This window comes from Narcine bancroftii, chromosome 6, assembly GCF_036971445.1.
Source record: "Narcine bancroftii isolate sNarBan1 chromosome 6, sNarBan1.hap1, whole genome shotgun sequence".
Classification (NCBI taxonomy): Eukaryota; Metazoa; Chordata; class Chondrichthyes; order Torpediniformes; family Narcinidae; genus Narcine; species Narcine bancroftii.
The window spans coordinates 89,190,583-89,209,234 of NC_091474.1; the positions used below are offsets into that span (position 1 = coordinate 89,190,583).

The 18,652-nt window shown below is 44.1% G+C and overlaps 1 protein-coding gene across 1 annotated transcript in view; it reads right to left on the reverse strand.

The window, feature by feature from the left end:
• The window catches only part of LOC138737315 (pro-neuregulin-3, membrane-bound isoform-like), a 391,174-nt gene extending 378,766 nt beyond the window's left edge, over window positions 1–12,408 (reverse strand). The window contains exon 1 of the mRNA XM_069888068.1: window positions 11,748–12,408. Within this exon, the coding sequence (XP_069744169.1) occupies window positions 11,748–12,408 (661 nt within the window). The remainder of the gene's footprint in view (window positions 1–11,747) is intronic.
• Window positions 12,409–18,652: the final 6,244 nt, after the last annotated feature.

Here is an 18,652-nt window from a genome sequence, read left to right on the forward strand (position 1 = left end):
GACTGAATCTCTAAAAGAAAAAGAACTGCACACTTTAAAAAGTTTATGCTACTGACATTTGTATTTATGTTGGTGCTTAAGTGTTAATTGAAATGAATACCATATTAGTGTGTAATGTTGCTAGATTGAACATCTTAAGGAAAGGGGATGTGGTGATAATATGCTAGGATACTCCTGAAACTCACCCGGAGAGTCGGAGATGAATGCTTCATCTCAGGTTAGATACAAAAAATGGCTTCACCATGAGGGTGTGAGATGTTAATAAAAAGAACCCAAGTTTCTTTAATAGTTAAAAGAAATATCACAGCAATGAAGATGCAAATGCCATTTCTTAACTTTAAAATAAAGTGGGATATAACATTAAGTCTTATTGAAATCATACAAGGCATTGGTGAGTCAATGCCTGTGCTCTGCACAGTTCTCATCTCCCTACCTAATGAACGAGATATGCTTTTGAGGTTGTTCCACAGAGGTTCATTATACAGATTTATGAATTGATGGGGCTGGTTGTCATAAAAGGAAGCATAAAATCCTTATGGTCCTTGACAGGGTAGCCCTGGAAGCAGGCTTCCTTCGATTGAAGCATCCAAGACAGAGGACATAGAATGAAGGTTCATGCATCTATTACTGTAATGCATCTATTACTGTACTTTGTACAGAGAATTGTAAGTCCCTGAAATCTTCTTTTTCAAAGGCTGTGAAGGCTCAGTGGCTGAGTGTTCTCAAAAATGCTAGCATGGGAATCCAGCAGATTTGGGATTGGATGAAAAATTGGAGTGCAATTCAAAGTCAGGCAAATTCTAAAGCTATACATTTGAACTTGCATTAGTTACCTGAGCTCACTGACCGACATTGGCCCAAGAAAAGCTTTTAATTTTAAATGTCTTACTCTTGCTTTAAATCCCCAACAAGATCTTGTTCCTCCATTTCTCTGTCACAAATCCAGTGTCACACCCTTCCAATATAATCAGACTCTTCAACATAATAGCCCTTTTAATCACTCTATATGGTGCTAATTGCATTTCCTTGCCCAGGCACCCTTCTACCCTCTTAGGCACATCTTGTTGCAGACTTAGTAAGTGCAAAACTTTCCCCTACACTTCCATCCAGGGCCACAAACAGGCCTTCCAGGTGAGGCAGAGCCTCAATGACATAGCTGCTCTATGGATAGTAAGGGATTATGTAAGGTGGTGTGTGAGTGAAGGTTGAGAACCACTGGTCGACATGGTGAGGTCTCCTCCATGTCAGTGAAACCAAACACAGATTGAGTGACCATTTCATCGAACACCTACTGTCTATTTTGGGGTGTAAACTCGAGCTTCCTGGAGTCAACCATTGTTACCCAGATATACCAGTCTTCAGCCTCATCCATTATCGGAGCGTGGACAAATGAAGGCTTGAGAAATGAAACCTCATATGCCTTCTGGGCAGCCTGAAACCTAATGGCATGAAACAGTTTGTCCAGTTTTAGTTAACTCCCACCCCTCCATCTAGTTCCACTCTTTCCAGTTCTTCTTTATCTACTCCTGTACTTAATATTAACTTTGCCTCTTTCCCTATTCCTCATGGTGTGTGTGAGAGAGAGATCACTTCTAGTGCCTTCTGTCTTGAAGTTACTTTCCCCCTTTATTAGTATTGATAAAGGGTCCTGACTTGAAACATTAATGGACCATTTCTACCCATAAATGCTGAATCATTCACAGGAGCTCTATCAAGAGCGTCTTGGCCAGCTGCATCACAATATGGTACAGTTGCTGCAGAGAAAGGGTCACTGGAGTCTCCCTTACCCCATCAATGTGATCTACTGGTACTGTTGTCTGAAGAGAGCAGTGCAAAATCCTTGAGGACCCCCTTCCACCCTGCACACAGAATCTTTCAGCTGCTCCCGTCATGGGAAGAGATCCAGGAGGATCAGAGCCAGCACCACCAGGCTGAGGAACAGCTTCTTCCCACGGGCAGTGAGAATGATGAACAACCAAAGTAACTGCTCACACTGACCCTCCGAGACTCTCATATTCATAAAACACTTTATTTATATCTATAAATACTTGTCCAGCATGTGTATTGTTTGTCTGTATGTGTGTTATGTCTGGTTGTGTATCTGTATGTCTTGCACCAAGGACTGGACAATGCTCTCTTATTGTACTTGTACAATCAGATGACAATAAACCTGACATGACTCAACTTTCTCATTGTTTTCTCAGAATTCCAACATCTTAGTTTTTCTCAATAGATCACACTATATGGATTCAAATGTCTGGGCAGGTGCCAAGTGCTGATAATTCCTTCCCAACTTACTTAAGCCAGTCCTTAAAATCTAGCTCAGTCTCCACATATGTCTTGGTGTTCCATTTTGTTGGATAATGCTCCTATGCATCGTCTTGGCTCAACATGATATTACAGGGTGGCACCGTGGCACGGCTACTAGATCTGGCACCTCACAACTAGTGACCCATATGCTTCATCCTGACCTTGGGCAGTTTGCATGTTCTACTGTGAACCCCATAGGTTTCCTCCAGAAGCCCTGGTGTCTTCCACATCCCCAAAAGTCCAGCTGAGAGGTGGAATCCAAGCGGAGCTGGTAGAAATGCAAGGAAAATAAAATAGGAGAGCAAGCGCAAATGGGAGCAGAATGGTTGGTATAGACTTGCTGGGCTAATCAACCTCATTCCAAGCTGAATCAGAAGGAAGTCAGGAGAACATAACCCAGTCCTCATTGAGGGCTCAGTAGTGGAGAGGGTCAAGAACTTTAAATTCCTGGGTGCAAACATCTCTGAGGATCTGTCCTGGAGCCTCCATCTCGATGCAATCATAAAAAAGGCTCGCCAGTGGCTATACTTTGCGAGGTGTTTGCATGTCATCGAAAACTCAGGTGTACCGTGGAGAATATTCTGGCTGGTTGCGTCACTGCTTGGTACGGAGGCACCAACTCTCAGGACAAGAATAAACTCCAGAGGGTTGTTAACTCGGCCTGCGACATCTCAGGCACCAGACTTCACTCCATCGAGGACGTCGACAAGAGGTGGTGTCTTAAAAAAGCAGCCTCCATCCTCAAAGACCCCCACCACCCAGGCCACGCCCTCTTCACTCTGCTACCATTGGAGCCTAGAGAAGAACCCTCAGCGGCACAAGGACAGCTTCTTCCCCACTGCCATCAGATTCCGGAATGATCAATGAACCACAGACACTGCCTTACTTTTCTTGCACAATAATTGTTATTTATAGTAATGTTGTAAGATTGTTATAATATGAATATTTGCTCTGTGATGACTTGTTCGTGATAATAAATTCTGAATGATCCTATAGCAATACCAGAAGGAATTGCTGAAACAACCTGGATAGACGTCATGACAGAATAAATTTGGATACGCATAGGCTTAGTTTCTGTATGGATAAAGCAATCAAATCGAGTTAATATAGTTTTTTTAAATGCATGAGGTTAGGCACAGTTGTCCATGGCTTTTTATGGAATGAAAACTCACTGACCTGAAACAATTGCTCCAGATATTGCTTTGCTTGCTGCTCATTTCCAGGTTACTCTGCTTCTATTTCAAATTTCCAGGATCACTCTATTTTGCTTTATTAAAGGATAGGATCAGGCTCCATGCACACAAAGATTTAAGTCTCACTTGATGTACATAGGGATCAAAACAGTCTCAAAATGCAAGTGATGGGAAAGGTCTAAGCACAGATAAAGAAAGTCTTGACATATACAGATAAGATCAGTTTGTGCACTGATAAAAATTAATCCTATTGAGGCAGGGGTGTAAGCAATCTTGTACATTGGGAGAGAATCAGTTTTGATATATACAGGGATGAAATAATCTCCATGTACACAGAGCTAGAATCATTCTTGAACACAGTGAAAGGATCTGTTGACTAACACTGGAATTGAATAACTGAAGATACAGATACTTTACGGTGGTCCGACTTATGATTTTCACATTTACGTTAGAGTTTAATCGGAATGCAAGTTGAGGAGCCCCTGTATTGTATCAGGTCCAATATACTTGCAGATAGAATCAGTCTCAGTATACATGGAGAGAAGATCATTCTTCATTCTATTCCTGTCTATATCAATTTCAATGAATATATATGGCAATAGTATCAAACTTGATAAACAGGACCAGGCACAATGTACACTGAATCAATTGCAATATACACCATGATAGAATCAATCCCCACGTGTACAGGACTAAAACAGACCAAATGCACGGAGCAATACAGCCAGTCTTGATTCACATTGGGTTAGAACAAGAAGGTAGGTAGTATGCCTTTTTAGAATCTGTCAGAACTCTACAGTTAACCCTGCCTCTGATAACCGTCTGAAACTCACCCGGAGAGACAACCTTGTTGTCATATTTCACCACCTGAAGTTTTGGAACTCAAATTCATGACACCACTATGACTGCCTATTTCCAACCCACATCAACTCCACCTCATTCTCAGCTTATTTTTTGTTGACACGTTTATTCTGTTATCGATGGAGTTGCCAATTCAAAGCATATCTCCCTCCTTCTGTCTCATGGATCTATGCAGTTATCCAAAAATCCAATGCCACGTTTTAACGTGCGGAGCTCTCTTCTCACGGGATCTCTGTGCTTGTTGTACATTGAGCTGATGTTATGAGAGCTTATTGTCATAGACATAAGTAAAATTAATTCTAACTTGCTTCAGCCACACAAATACATGAGATACACCATCTGCAATAAATCAAACTAACAAAATATGCCGAGATATAAAAAGAGATAATAAATAGGAAATTCTAATTGTACCTCACAAACCCCTCCATGGTATCATCCATCTTCCCTAAAACATTCCAAGATCTATGTAACTTCCATTTCTGGCCCCAATTACGACAGAGTCACAGCTAAAGCACGTTGAAGGTCCACTTATCTTTCCAATTTTAAGAAGCACATTAACATAAAAAAAGAAGCTCCTGGAGAAACTCAGGAGGACACGTTGCATCCGCAAAGGGGAATGGACAGTCAATGTTTCGGGTCAAAAGCCTTCATCCCACCCCCCCTTCCCTTCACAGTTGCTGCCTGATCCACCGAGGTCCTCCAGAAGCTTTTTTTTCCTCCTGATTCCACCACCTGCAGTTTCTTGTGTTTACTTGAGATCTAGTTTGCTGATAATCTGGCCCAAGTTCCCCAAGAAGGCTCCTGCAAAGGGCATTCCAAGATATCTCTGCGCTGTTGTTCATATACAAATACCAGAATCCTCCACCCCCTTCCCTCTCCATTCACAGAGCCATCCCTCCTCCCCCTTCTTGCTGGTGTGCCCTCCCTCCCTCCTGATTGTGGAATGGTGCACCTCCACCCCCACCCGATTTTGTTTGGGCACTTGCCTACATTTTGCCCACACCTTGAAACATTGGTTATGTGTCTTTATCTTTGTTACATAACGTACACTGTCTGACCTGCTGAGCTTCTCCAGCACGGTGTTTTTTTACTTCAATCACAGTGTTGCAGACTTTTGTGTTTTACTCAAGGTGCTTTTGCTGTAACTGTAGAGTAATGTCATCGATTGGATTCAAAGAGAGATCAATATATTTCTGGGCAGGAAAGGAATTAAGGGATATGAAGGTAAAGCTGAAAATGGTTTTGAGGTAGAAGCTCACTGTGATCTTGTAGAACATAGAATAATATAGCACAGTACAGGCCTTTCAGCCCTCGATATCATGCTGACCCATATATTCCTTCCTTAAAAAAAGTACAAAACTCTTTATTTTTCTTTCATCCATGCGTCCCTTAAATATCCCCAATGTTTCAGCCTCCATCACCGTTCCTTGCACCCACAACTTTCTGTGTAAACAAAACTTACCCTTGATGTCTCGCCGAAACTTCCTTCCCTTAACTATGTACACTTGTCCTCTGGTGTTTGCTGATCCTGCCCTGGGAAACCGGTGCTGGCTGTCCACCCTTTCTATGCCTCTCAGAATCTTGTAGATCTCTACCAAGTCTCCTCTCATCTCATCCATCACTCCAAATGAAAAGTCCTAGCACTGCTAAACTTTGCCTCGTAAAGACTCGTTTCCCAATCCAGGCAACATCCTGGTAAATCTACTCTGCACCCTCTCCACAGCCTTCCACATCCTTCCTAAAATGCAGTGACCAGAACTGAACACAATACTCTAGGTGTAGTCTTACCAAAGATTCAAATCTTGTTGAATCATGAATCAGATTTAAAGAACTAAATGGCCCACCTCAGCTCATATTCTTCTCTAAGGTTTAAAAATGCACGAGATGCACCATAAGCAAATTGATTGACGAACATGAAGAATGAATCCATCTCTGCGTACATAGGGATGGAATTGGACATGACATGTGAGTGATAGAATTACTCTCAGTACAGACAGCAACAAGAGCGCCCTCAAATATGCAGTGGTAACCCTTGACCACATGACCAGGTATATTTCAACCTGATCTTACACAAGCATTGAATTTACTACTACATTTACATGAATAGGTGCAGTATTAGAATCCGGCATGGAACAAACATGCTTAGAATCAGTCTTAATGTGCAAAATATTTTATAACCTGTACAAATACAAAATTAGAATTTAGTCATAGGGGCACAGGCCAGAATCACCCAGAAATATCAAGTATAAAATCAACATCCAGAGGGTTAGTAAAAGCCTAAGCTCAAAGAACTTTATTCCCTGGAGTGTAGAATGAGGGGAGATTTGATAGAGGTATTTAAAATTATGCGGAGTCTAGAGCAGGGGTTCGCAACCTTTTTCCTTTGACTCACACCCCATTTTAAGTATTCCCTACGCCATTCGTGCTCTGTGATTAGTAAGGGATTGCTTCAGGTGGTATGTGAGTGGGAAGGGAAAGTTTGAAAACCACTGTTTTAATTGTACCTAATTGACTCGTTATGTGCACAGTTTCATAACTCCAAAGGAAATGGGCCAATGCAATTTTTCTCAAGCAAAATATTTCAGTAACAATTGGGTCTAGAGCAGTGATTCTCAACCTTCCCTTCCCTCTCACATCCCACCTGAAGCAATCCCTTACTAATCACAGAGCACCGATGGCATAGGGATTACTTAAAGTGGGATGAGTGGAAAGAAAAAGGTTGAGAACCAGTGGTCTAGACAGAGTAAATGCTCTTTCCACTGAGGTGCGGTGAGATACAAACCAGAGGACATGGGTTAAGGATGAAAGGAGCAAGGTTTAGGGGGAAACATTCAGGGGAACTTCTTAACACACAGAAAATGGTGGGGGTGTGGAACGAGCTCCCAGCTGAAGTGGTGAATGCAGGGTCAATTTTAACATTTAAGAAGAATTTAGACAGGTGCATGAATGGGAGGGGTATGGAGGGCTATGGTCAGGGTGAAGGTCAGTGGGATTAGATAGAATTATAGTTTGGCATGGACTAGAAGGTACCGTTTCTGTGTTGTAATGTTCTATGATTCTAAGCCTTGAAGTAGAGTTTGGAATCAAGATCTCAGACACAGAGTTAGAATCCAGTGAATGCACAAAGTTCTAAATTCAGCCATCACATAAACAGGGTTAGAATCATCACCGCTGTATAATATTACAATCAGTGCTGATATATAAAGTGTTGGAGTGAACGTCAACATACACAGGAATAGAGTGGTTCTCCAAATATACAGTTCAAATGAGGCTTGATACAGAGGGATGGAAACAGCAGCTGCATACAGAAGTTTAAATGAGCTTTCATTTACAAATTATTCAGGTTTCATTCAGCAGTAATCATCGAAGTATGTGCATGGAGTCGGAGGGGAGGGCGGACATCTTTAATTTCTTCAGAATTCACCTTGGGCAAGGACCTTGGCAATTGTGAGGATGACTTAAAAGCAGAGTGAAATGCTTGAGCACATTGAGATTAAGGGGATGTGTCGGAGCTTTCAAAAAGATTGAAATTAGCTCAGACGCCAGGACCAGCTGATATTTACCCAAGGCTTCTGCAGGGAGGAGATTGCTGAGCCACTGTCAATGAACTTCACATAGGCACTCGGGACTGGAGGGTTGTAAATATTGTTCCCCTGTCCAAGGGTAGAGATAACCCAGGAAATTATAGACCAGTGAGTTCTTACTGCAGTGGTGGGCAAGCTGTTGGAGAAGATCTGGAGAGACAGGATTTATAAGCATTTAGAGAGGCATAATCTGATTAGAGATTGTCATCATGGCTTCAGTCATGTCTTGTGAGCCTGAATGAAGACTATGAGGATGTAACAAAGCACATTAAAGAAGGTAGAGCAGTGTATGTCACGTCTATGGATTTCAGTAATGCATTCGATAAGGTTCCTCATGCAAAGCTGATTCAGAAAGTAAGAAGGCATCGAATCAAAGGAGGTTTGCTTTAAGGATGCAGAATTGGTGTGCCAAGGTGGTTCGTATTCTGCATGGAGGCCAGTGACCAATGGTGTTCCCCAGGGATCTGTTCTGGGATTCCTTGTCTTTGTGATTTTTTTAAATGAATGAATTGGATGAGAAAGTGAAAGCATGGATGACATGAAGGTTGGTGGTGTTGTGGATAGTCAGAAGTTACAGAGGGACATTGAAAGGCTGGGCTGAGAAGTGGCAGATAGAGTTTTATCTCGGAAAGTGTGAAGTGGTTCATTTCGGTGGGTCAAATTTAAAGGTAGAATATTATGTTGATGGTAGGACTCTGAGCAGATCTTGAGGTCCATGTCCATCTGACGCTCAAAGCTTCTGCACATGTTGATAGTGTTATTAAGAAGGCATATATATGGTGTGTCGGCCTCATTAACCATGAGATCAAGAGCTGTGAGGAAAGGTTTAATACAAGACCTTCGTTAGATCCCACTTGGTATATTGTGTTCAGTTCTAGACACCTCATAATGGAAAGGATGTGGATGTTCCAGAGGGAGTGCAGGATATCTATAAGGGTGCTGCCTGGATTGGAGGGCATGCCTTTCGAGGGTAGGTTGAGTGAATGATATTTTATCCTTGGAGAGATGGAGAATAAGATAATGAGAAGCATGGATTGTGTGGAGGCTTTTTCCCAGGTCTGAAATGGCGAACACAAGGGGGCAAAGTATTGAGGTGCTTGGGAGTTAAGTACAGGGGGTAGAGTGGTGGGTGGACTGCTTGTGGTGGATCTTTTAAAGGACTGTTGACGATTACATGGAGCTGAGAAAAATGAAAATAGGCAGTTGTTCAAGTCAGCACAACATTCTGCCGAAGGACTTGTAGTGTGCCATAGATTTCTATGTTCTAATCAAGGTGAGAATCAACACATATTTACTGCACAAGAATTAGAGCTGATATATTCAGTACTACACAATGAGCCTTCATATTTAAATAGTGACAAACCATCTTGATACACAAGGGTTTAAAATTAGACACAAATATGGTTAAAATCAGCCTTATTATGTACAGCATTAGACTTATCCACCATTACCACAGAATCAAACTCCATATGCACACGGTTAGTATTAACAATCCTATACAAAGCAGTCACTTTCACTGACTCCTGATATTACAGCCTTGGAATTATCAATATGAAACATTAACTCTGTCCACACTTTCTGCCTGAATAGCTGAGTGTTAGTAGCAGCTCCTGTTTATAATTCAGATTCCCCACATCTGTAATTTTCGGGATTGTGATTTTTTTTTTATTTCAGCTTCCATTTACAAAAGGTTAGAATCAGCCTCCATCTGAACACTGTGGAATCAGCAGATATATGCACAGTTAGAATTATACTCAATACACAGAGTTAGAATTATACCCTGCAGACACATGGTAAGTATCAGCTTCTATATGTAGAGGTTGCAATCACCAGCCATATGCTCATAGCTTGAATCACCCCCAACTACACAAGGTTAGAATTATTATAATCACCAAATACAAAGGGTTAGAGTCATCCTCTACATATATATTCTCTGTATACAAAGATGCTATTATACCCCCAAATACACATGGATAAAAGTAAGAATTCTTTCCCAAATACAGAGAGTTAGAATTCAGGGATCAGACCATCTCCTATAGAATTAACCCAGCGTTAGAAATGAACCACATAAAGACAGAGTTGGAATTATCCTCCTATATCAGGCTTTAGACCACCTCCTGTAAACATAGGTTTAGAATTAACCCCTATTTACAGAGTTGGAATTAACCCCAAAATACCCAGGGTTAGAAATAAACCCATGTTCACAGAGTTGGAATGATCCTTCCAACACCCAGCATTGAGACCTTCTCCCACATAAACAGGCTTAGAATTAATCCCTATTTCCACAGAGTTGGAATTATCCTTCCAACACCTGGCATTGAGACAATCTCCCATATACACAGGTTTAGAATTAATCCCTATTTCCACAGAGTTGGAATTAACCCTCAATATCCAGGGTTAGAAATAAACCCATGTACACAGAGTTGGAATGATCCTTACAACACCCAGCATTGAGACCATCTCCCAAATACACAGGTTTAGAATTACTCCATATTTCCAGAGTTGGAATTAACCCCCAATACCCAGGATTAGAAATAAACCCACGTACACAGAGTTGGAATGATCGTTCCAACACCCAGCATTGAGACCATCTCCCACATACACAGGCTTAGAATTAATCCCTATTTCCACAGAGTTGGAATTATCCCCCAATACCCAGGGTTAGAAATAAACCCATGTACACAGGGTTGGAATTATCCTTCCCACACCTGGCATTGAGACAATCTCCCATATACACAGGTTTAAAATTAATCCCTATTTACAGAGTTGGAATTAACCCCCAAATACCCAGGGTTAGAAATAAACCCATGTACACAGAGTTGGAAGGATCCTTCCAACGCCCAGCATTGAGACAATCTCCCACATACACAGGCTTAGAATTAATCCCTATTTCCACAGAGTTAGAATTAATCCCCAATACCCAGGGTTAGAAATAAACCCATGTACACAGAGTTGGAATGATCCTTCCAACACCCAGCATTGAGACCTTCTCTCACATACACAGGTTTAGAATTACTCCCTATTTCCAGAGTTGGAATTAACCCCCAATACCTAGGATTAGAAATAAACCCATGTACACAGAGTTGGAATGATCCTTCCAACAGCCAGCATGTAGACCATCTCCCACATACACAGGTTTAGAATTACTCCATATTTCCAGAGTTGGAATTAACCCCCAATACCCAGGATTAGAAATAAACCCACGTACACAGAGTTGGAATGATCGTTCCAACACCCAGCATTGAGACCATCTCCCACATACACAGGCTTAGAATTAATCCCTATTTCCACAGAGTTGGAATTAACCTCCAAATACCCACGGTGAGAATTAACCCCTAAATAAACAAATATAACACTCTTTCTCATCGGAATAGAGAAAGTGAAGAGTAAAAATATACAATCCAGGTTGTAACTGGAAGCGAGATTAGTCAGCAAGAATGTATTTACATGCCGAAGTGTCTGATGAGCTTGTGATTTTGATTGATAATTCCTGAAGGAGGGCAGACCGTGTTAATTCTCCGATCTGCTGAACGTTGAATATACTGTATACATCATGATACACATGCCCGCTGGTAGAAGTACAGACACACACACGTGCATAAAGAAACCCGCCGGACAAGTGTATTTCCATGCTTAGAGAAATGTACATAGACGTAGAAGATCTCTCTCTCACACACCCCATGCACGCTCGGATAAATGCACACAGAGATTTTTCTTCGCACACACACACACACACACACGTTCTCGCTGTTCCTTCAGTCCAACATTGGCAGGGCAAATACAATCTGGATAAACTTACGAAATTTGGGTCTGACAACCGAGTGCGTGTCCGTGGTCGATCCCCCCAATTTCGACAGCGTCCAGGACGGCGTGGAATCATGCAGGAAGAACTTGCTTGAAGAGGTAGACGAGGGCACCGTCTGCCAAGGGGTGCCGTGGGTGGTGGTGGTGGTGGGCGTGAGGCGGTAGGGCGAAGTGCCCGGGGCACTCGAAGTGATCGGGGGTCCCGGCCTCGGCGTTGGGCTGGTCGGGGCAGTGGTGGAGTGGACGGGACCCTGGGTGGCCACCGTGGCCCGGGCACCGGGGCTGCCGGAAGGGTTGGCAGCGGCGGGAAGGCTGCTGGTTTCTGCATGCTTGGGGAACGAGCTGGGCTTGGAGAGGAAGATGGGGTCCTGCCCAACGCGGTTAGATTCCAGCTGATCCGACGGCACATATTCCTTGACCGATCCCACCACAATCCACCGGAGCAGCATCAAACTCAGTCCCAACCCGATGAATCCAATGAGAAGAGGAACAACGCACAACCAGGTTTGCTGGCGAGGCCAGACCAGGCAACCACTGCAGTGGAAAACCCGGGAGGGTGGAGAGTTCTCCGGCTCCTCCGTCGGATGAGCACCTTCCGAGTCTGCAGAAACCACAGGAAAAACAGGTGGAGCTGAAGAGATACCTCCCTCACTCATCCTGTAGAGAATGCCAAGCTCTGGAGCCCACAGACAGGCATCAGGAACACATTGCCCAGGGAATCAAAGAGGCTGGGGGGGCAAAAGCCAGTCTGCATTGGGAAGGAAAAGACCCCCCCCCCGACCATCAGCGGCAGGTCCGGTCAGTCGTGGGATGCGGGGCGAGGTGCTGAGTCAGCCAGATCGCATCCCCCCCCCTCCCCTCCTCCCCCTCCTCCTCCTCCTCCCCCTCCCCTTCCTCTTGACAGGCTGCGGGGCCACGGTTCACCTTCCAGCGCGGAGCATCCTCAGGAAGCCGGCACGGTCAACACACCGCAACCCGTTGCTCTTTTTTCCCCCTTCCCCCTCCTCCTCCTCCACTGGACCCCACCACCATCCGCTCGCTGGCCGTCAGGAACAACGGAGCAGCATAATGCACCTGCTAATCTCGCGTTGGTATCCAACCCTTGCCCAGCACTTAAGGACACAAACCAATCGGCTTGCTGGGAGGACTGGTTACTGCAGACAAGGGAACGGCGTCGGCAGAGAGGCTTGACATTGCATGTTGAAACCCGACCACGCCGTGAGAGAAAGGGGAGGGGGAGAGAGAGAGATGGGGCTCGGGCTGCGAGGGGAATATCATCCAAAAGCTGTAGAAGGTCTCCCCAGAAGAAATGCTGTGCCCCTCCCATCCGGCTAATGCAGATATGGAGGTAGCATCTCTCGGCATAAATAAATGATCCTCCCAAATTCCCCCCGGGACCCATTCCTTTCAGATTTTATTTCTTCTGGGTCAGAAGATCTGCTCGCGAGCATTTTGGGGGGGGGGGGAGAAAGGGGGTTCTGCACTAAGGAGGTATTGAGAGGGGGGGGGGGCTTGTCTGGAGCCATGCTGTGTATCCGCAACGAGTCTCACAGAGTCAAGGACAAGGAGTAAGGGAAGGGGATGTTCGAGGGGGGAGCTTCCAGCAGCCGCTGTCTGCGTTAACCAAATCAGTGCCGAGCTGCTCAATGTGCCCGCACCGCACCTTCCGTCGTTTATTCGGAGACGGATGAATCAAGCAGTTCGACCCCCTTCCCCGTGGGGAGAAGTTGCACGCAGTCAGCCCTGGGCAAGCTGGAGTCTCGACAAGGGGTTCGCGGAGAGGAGGAGGAAGGAGGGAGGGGGGGGGGTTGATCTACCATCTCCCCACCCCCCTGTCCTTGCTAAAGTTAAAGTCCGATGGGTTGAATCTAAAAAGCTATTTAACTGGAAGGTCGGGAAGCGATCATAGACTGGAACGACTGAGGCTGTGTGTGTGTCATTAAAGAAAAAGAAGCCCACGGATTTCCATGCAGCCCCTTTTGAGGTTCCTGGCGTTGATTCTGAGTTGGTTGGCCGAATAATGGAGTTTGACATAAGCTATTTGAAATTCATTGACGTGGGGGGGGGGGGGGGTGGGTGTGGGGAGAGATCTCTCGCCACGAAGTTCTCCGTTTTGCGGCAGTAGTCACGGGTGCAAATGTTGCTATTTTAACAAGAAATAATTGGCGGGAGAGAGAGAGATCGAGGCGGAGTCTGTGGTTCATGGTCCATTCTCGGGGCGGAGTGAAGTTTTCTTTTGGTAACGCTGGGTGTTGGTCTTCAGACTCCTGTTCCCCCTCCCTGGTGGAAGCAGTGGGACGAGGGTTGGTGGGCGTCCTTGAGGAGAGCGGCGGCTTTCTTGACACACCTTGGAGATGTCCTCGATGGAGTGAAGACGCGTGCCCGTCTTTTCCTGGGTGTTTTTTTTAAGATGTATACCTCGCTGGGAGGAGAGTCTTCACTGCTCGCCCTTAATTGTCCTTTCAAACGTAGGGGCGAGCCACCTCTTTGAGAGTGTTGTAGGTTCCAGGACTTGGACCCCGTGGCGTATGTCCATGTCAGGTTGGTGTGAGTTAAACTTCAAGGTGCCCCCAAGCCATGTGTCCTTGTCCTGCCAGGTTAGGATAAGGTGTATGGTGCCAGTGAATCTTCTGTTGGACACACAATGGTTAGTATCTCGGTGATGGAAGGTAAATATTTAACAGAGTCAATCTTGTGATTTGCTTTGCCCCAGCTCAATGGTTCTCAACCTTTTCTTTCCACTCACATCCTACTTTAAGTAATCCCTATGCCGTCGGTGATTAGCAAGGGATTACAATAAGGTGGGATGTGTGTGGGAAGGGAAGGTTGAGAATCACTGCTCTAGTCCTAATTTTTAGTGAAATATTTTGGTTGAGAAAAATGATCATTGGTCCATTTCCTTTGGAGTTCTGAAACCATGCACATACGGATCAATGAGGCACGATTAAAACAGTGGTTTTCAACCTTTTTTTTTCCATGCACATCCCACCTTAAGCAATCCCTTACAAATCACAGAGCACTGATGGTATAGGGATTACTTAAAGTGGAATGTGTATGGAAAGAAAAAGGTTGAGAACCACTGCCCCAGATTGAGTCAAACTTCCTGAGTATTGTTGGAGTTGACTCATTCAGGCATCAGGAGTCTATTCCATCACACTCCTGGTTGTAGCAAGAGGGTGGTGGGAAATGCATGTATGTTGAAGATGAATCCACCATTACAGGATGTCCTCTGCCCAACACTTGTCACCTGATCAAATTCAGGTTTTCAAACCCCCCCCACGAGGTAGGTGCAGTGTGGAGGGCCATGCGACCTCTCCAGCAAAACCCTGATCAGAAGCCACCTCACCCATTAATCAAGGTCAATATGATCCATGCTGAGCACCAGCCTTGCAATTGGCTTTTTCTACATGCCACACCCATCGCCACTGGCTCTGTTAATCACCTAGGCTTGCCCCGCTGACCAGCTGGGGGATCTGAAGCCTGGCATGTGAAGCAGCTGGGCTTCGCACCCCAAGGATCAAAGCTGAGCTCCACTGCAGGACATGAATCAGAGCCTGTGCTAGAGAATCTTAATAATCATAGTACATGCTTCTTCTCCTTATCTACATTTGGTATCATACCTGCACTAGGTCAAGGGGTGGTGGGTACTGTTGTTACAGCTTCCCCTACTGCCTATCTAGATCAGAATCAACTTATTGTCATGAAATTCCGGGGCGGGGGGGCGGGGGGGGGGGGGGGGGTTGCAGCACAATAGTGCAAACATACATATTAAACCATCTTACAACATGACTAGAAAAAATAGTGCACAAAAAGTAAGGCAGTGTCTTTGGAGCATTGATTTAGTATAGTTTATGTGTAGCTTATTTAGTTGGCATCCAATGCAACTGTTGCATTGGACTCTGTGTGAGTGAGTAGGATTCCCTTGGGGCGGGGGGGGGAAATAAAGCCTGTTATTACAGTCAATCTGTGTCTAGACTCGTTGCTTCACTGACCCGTCGAACTTGTTCCTCACTCAACAGTGGGGAAGTTGGAAGGGTCATGGCCAGCCCAGATGAGTGTTTCCACCTTTCTTGCTGGGTGTGATCCATTCCTGGAACCCAACCATTGCCTGAATGTAATCCAGGTCTTGCTACATTCCCAGAAGGACTGCATCACATGCTGAGGAGATGCAGATGAAATTGGCCATTATGCAGTTATCCCTATCTTCACATGGAAAGAAGGTATTTGAGGAAACGGCTGAAGATGATTGAGCCTCATAGAATACCTGGAGGAATGCATGCCTGGGATTGAGGTGATTGACATCCAATAATCACAAGATTATAACTGGTGGTGATATCCAAATATAAGTTCGATGTTAGAATCTAATTGTGGTGTTTAATTTAGTGGTATTTTAGGCTAGATAGAGGTGGGAATGGGAAAATGTTTGTTAATGTGTCTTAACAAGACAAAGGAGATGACTGTGGACTTCAGGAGGTCTGGGAACAATCACCTTCCAGTGCACATTAAGAGTTCGGTTGTGGAGAGAGTGCATTAGGTTCCACTTCAGTAGTGACCTATCCCGGTCACACATCTCCTCACTTGTCAGGAAGGTGAAAGAGTGACTGTGCTTCGTGAGAAGACTGAAGCGGGTGAGGCTACTAACCACCATTTTGTCAAATTTCTATTGGAGCGTTATCAAGAGCATCCTGGCCGGCTGCATCACAGTGTGGTACAGATGCTGGATCAGAGGTCCATTCAATAAGATCAGCAGAGAGATTCGTTGGAGTCTCCCTCCCCACCCACCCTCCACTGATGTGATCAACTGGGATCATTATTTGAAGAGGGCTCACCAAATCATTGAGACCGCTAGCACACAGCATCTTTCAGCCACTCTGCCAGTAAAGAGATTCAGGAATGTCAGAGCCAGAACCACCAGGCTGAGAAACAGCTTCTTCCCACAGGCAGATACTGAACGACTGATTGAAGTACTCATAAAAACCCTCCGAGATGCTACTATTTATTTCTATACGTACTGCATATGCATCATTTGTAATGTTTGCTATGCCTGGTTTGCACCGAGGACAAGAGAATGCAGTTTCATTGGGTTGTACTTGTACAATTGGATAACAATATACTTGAGCTTACACGAACTCAAATAACTGGCATTGTGAGTTCTCAGTTTTTGAAGGTTTTGTAGTGGAGGAGATTTACAGAAGAACAGATACCTAGAAACAATCCCAAAATGGAATCTGGTCAAGGGCTTCTTCTGGTTTATAATTAGAATTACAGATACCTATGAGTGAGGTGTAAATCAAAATCTAATCAAGGCATTTGAGAGGGTTATAAATAAATAACAGATGTCCAAAAATGAATTACAGGTGGGAGTTTAACCAAGAGTTTTGTAAATTTTAATAAAGAATAGCAGAAACTTGGGAATAGAACTTAATCTCTGGGTTCAGTGAGTTTATACTTAGCAAACAGGAGAGAATTGCAAGGTTCAATCAATAGAGTGAATGAGGGAGTGGGTAGATGGAGCAGGAATTTTCACATTGTGGTCTGTCGGCCTGTGTTCCAGTTTCTTCCTTTATCCCAATATTGGTTGGTATGTAACCCAACCACTGGTGGTAGGTGGGTGCAGAATGAAATGGAGCTAATGGGCATGTCAGAGAGAATAATTTATAGGGAAGTAAATAGGGTACAGGATGAACGGGATGATGGTGAGAGCTGACAAAATTTGCTTAGGCTAGGGAAAGAGGCCATTAGGCCCATTGAGTCTATGCTGGTGTAAACTCCGCAAAAAACAGCTGACCATGTATGAATGCAAATTTTAACATAGTGACTAAAATAATATCACAGAGATCATTCCACGATATGTTTTGATAATTCAGCAAGAAGAAGAACAACTCCCTATTTGGCAAACACTAAAAGACTACTAACCATTGGGTGAGGGACACGACCCTAATTAACGAATTCTACGAAATATATACTATGGAGCTGTCTGTTCAAATGTTCTGGAAACCTTGGGGCCGGAATGAATATATATATTTTGTCAGCCACTAAGCAGACTCTCTTGGAGTGGAACTAGCTGCTTGTGGCAGTGTAAGAGAGTTGTCGTGCTTTGCAAAGTGATTAAAACATCTATTTTTGCAGCTGTATTCATGTTTGCTTTCAAGCCCCCTCAGGTCCACTTTAACACATGGTTTATATACATGATCAAAGGGGTTTAGGCAACTAAATGTGCTAAATTGTAACAACCATGGTGGGGGGGCGGGGGGTGGCAGTGTAAATATAAAAGACCAGAATTAAGACTGAAGCTGCAATATATTGAAGGGATTTGTGATAAATTGACAAACGAATGCATGGGAGTGAGTAAATCTAATTTACTCATTATAAATCTAATTTGATGGTCCAGTTTTGTTTTATATGAAGAATACAGATGCTCCTCAACTTACAATGGGGTTACGTTCTGGCTGAAAGCATTGAATTAAAATTAATTGCTGGATGGTGAGGAACAGGGTCATCAATTTCATTCACGTGACCGCTAGAGACTGCGAGCGTGGTTGAGATGGCATCGGGAAAAGGTGTGTTGTACGATACACTCCCGTGATGCTGCCATCGTCCAGCATCATGAGAGAGGAGTGTAGCGCATATCACAAGGGCGGGAACAGATTGGAATTCAAAATTGAAAGTACAGATTCGAACCATTGTAACTTTGAAAAAAATCGTAAGGCGGACTATCGTAAGTAGGGGAGCACCTGTGTCAAACTGAGTTGTAGACTGGAATCTAATTGAGAGGTGTTTTGGGTTTACATGCAGAACAATTGAGGTGTGGTGAATTCTGGAATCTAATTGAAGACTCCCAGCTGTTTGCTTATGGAATAACAGGTTGAGATTCAACTGAGGTTGCATGGGATTTAAACA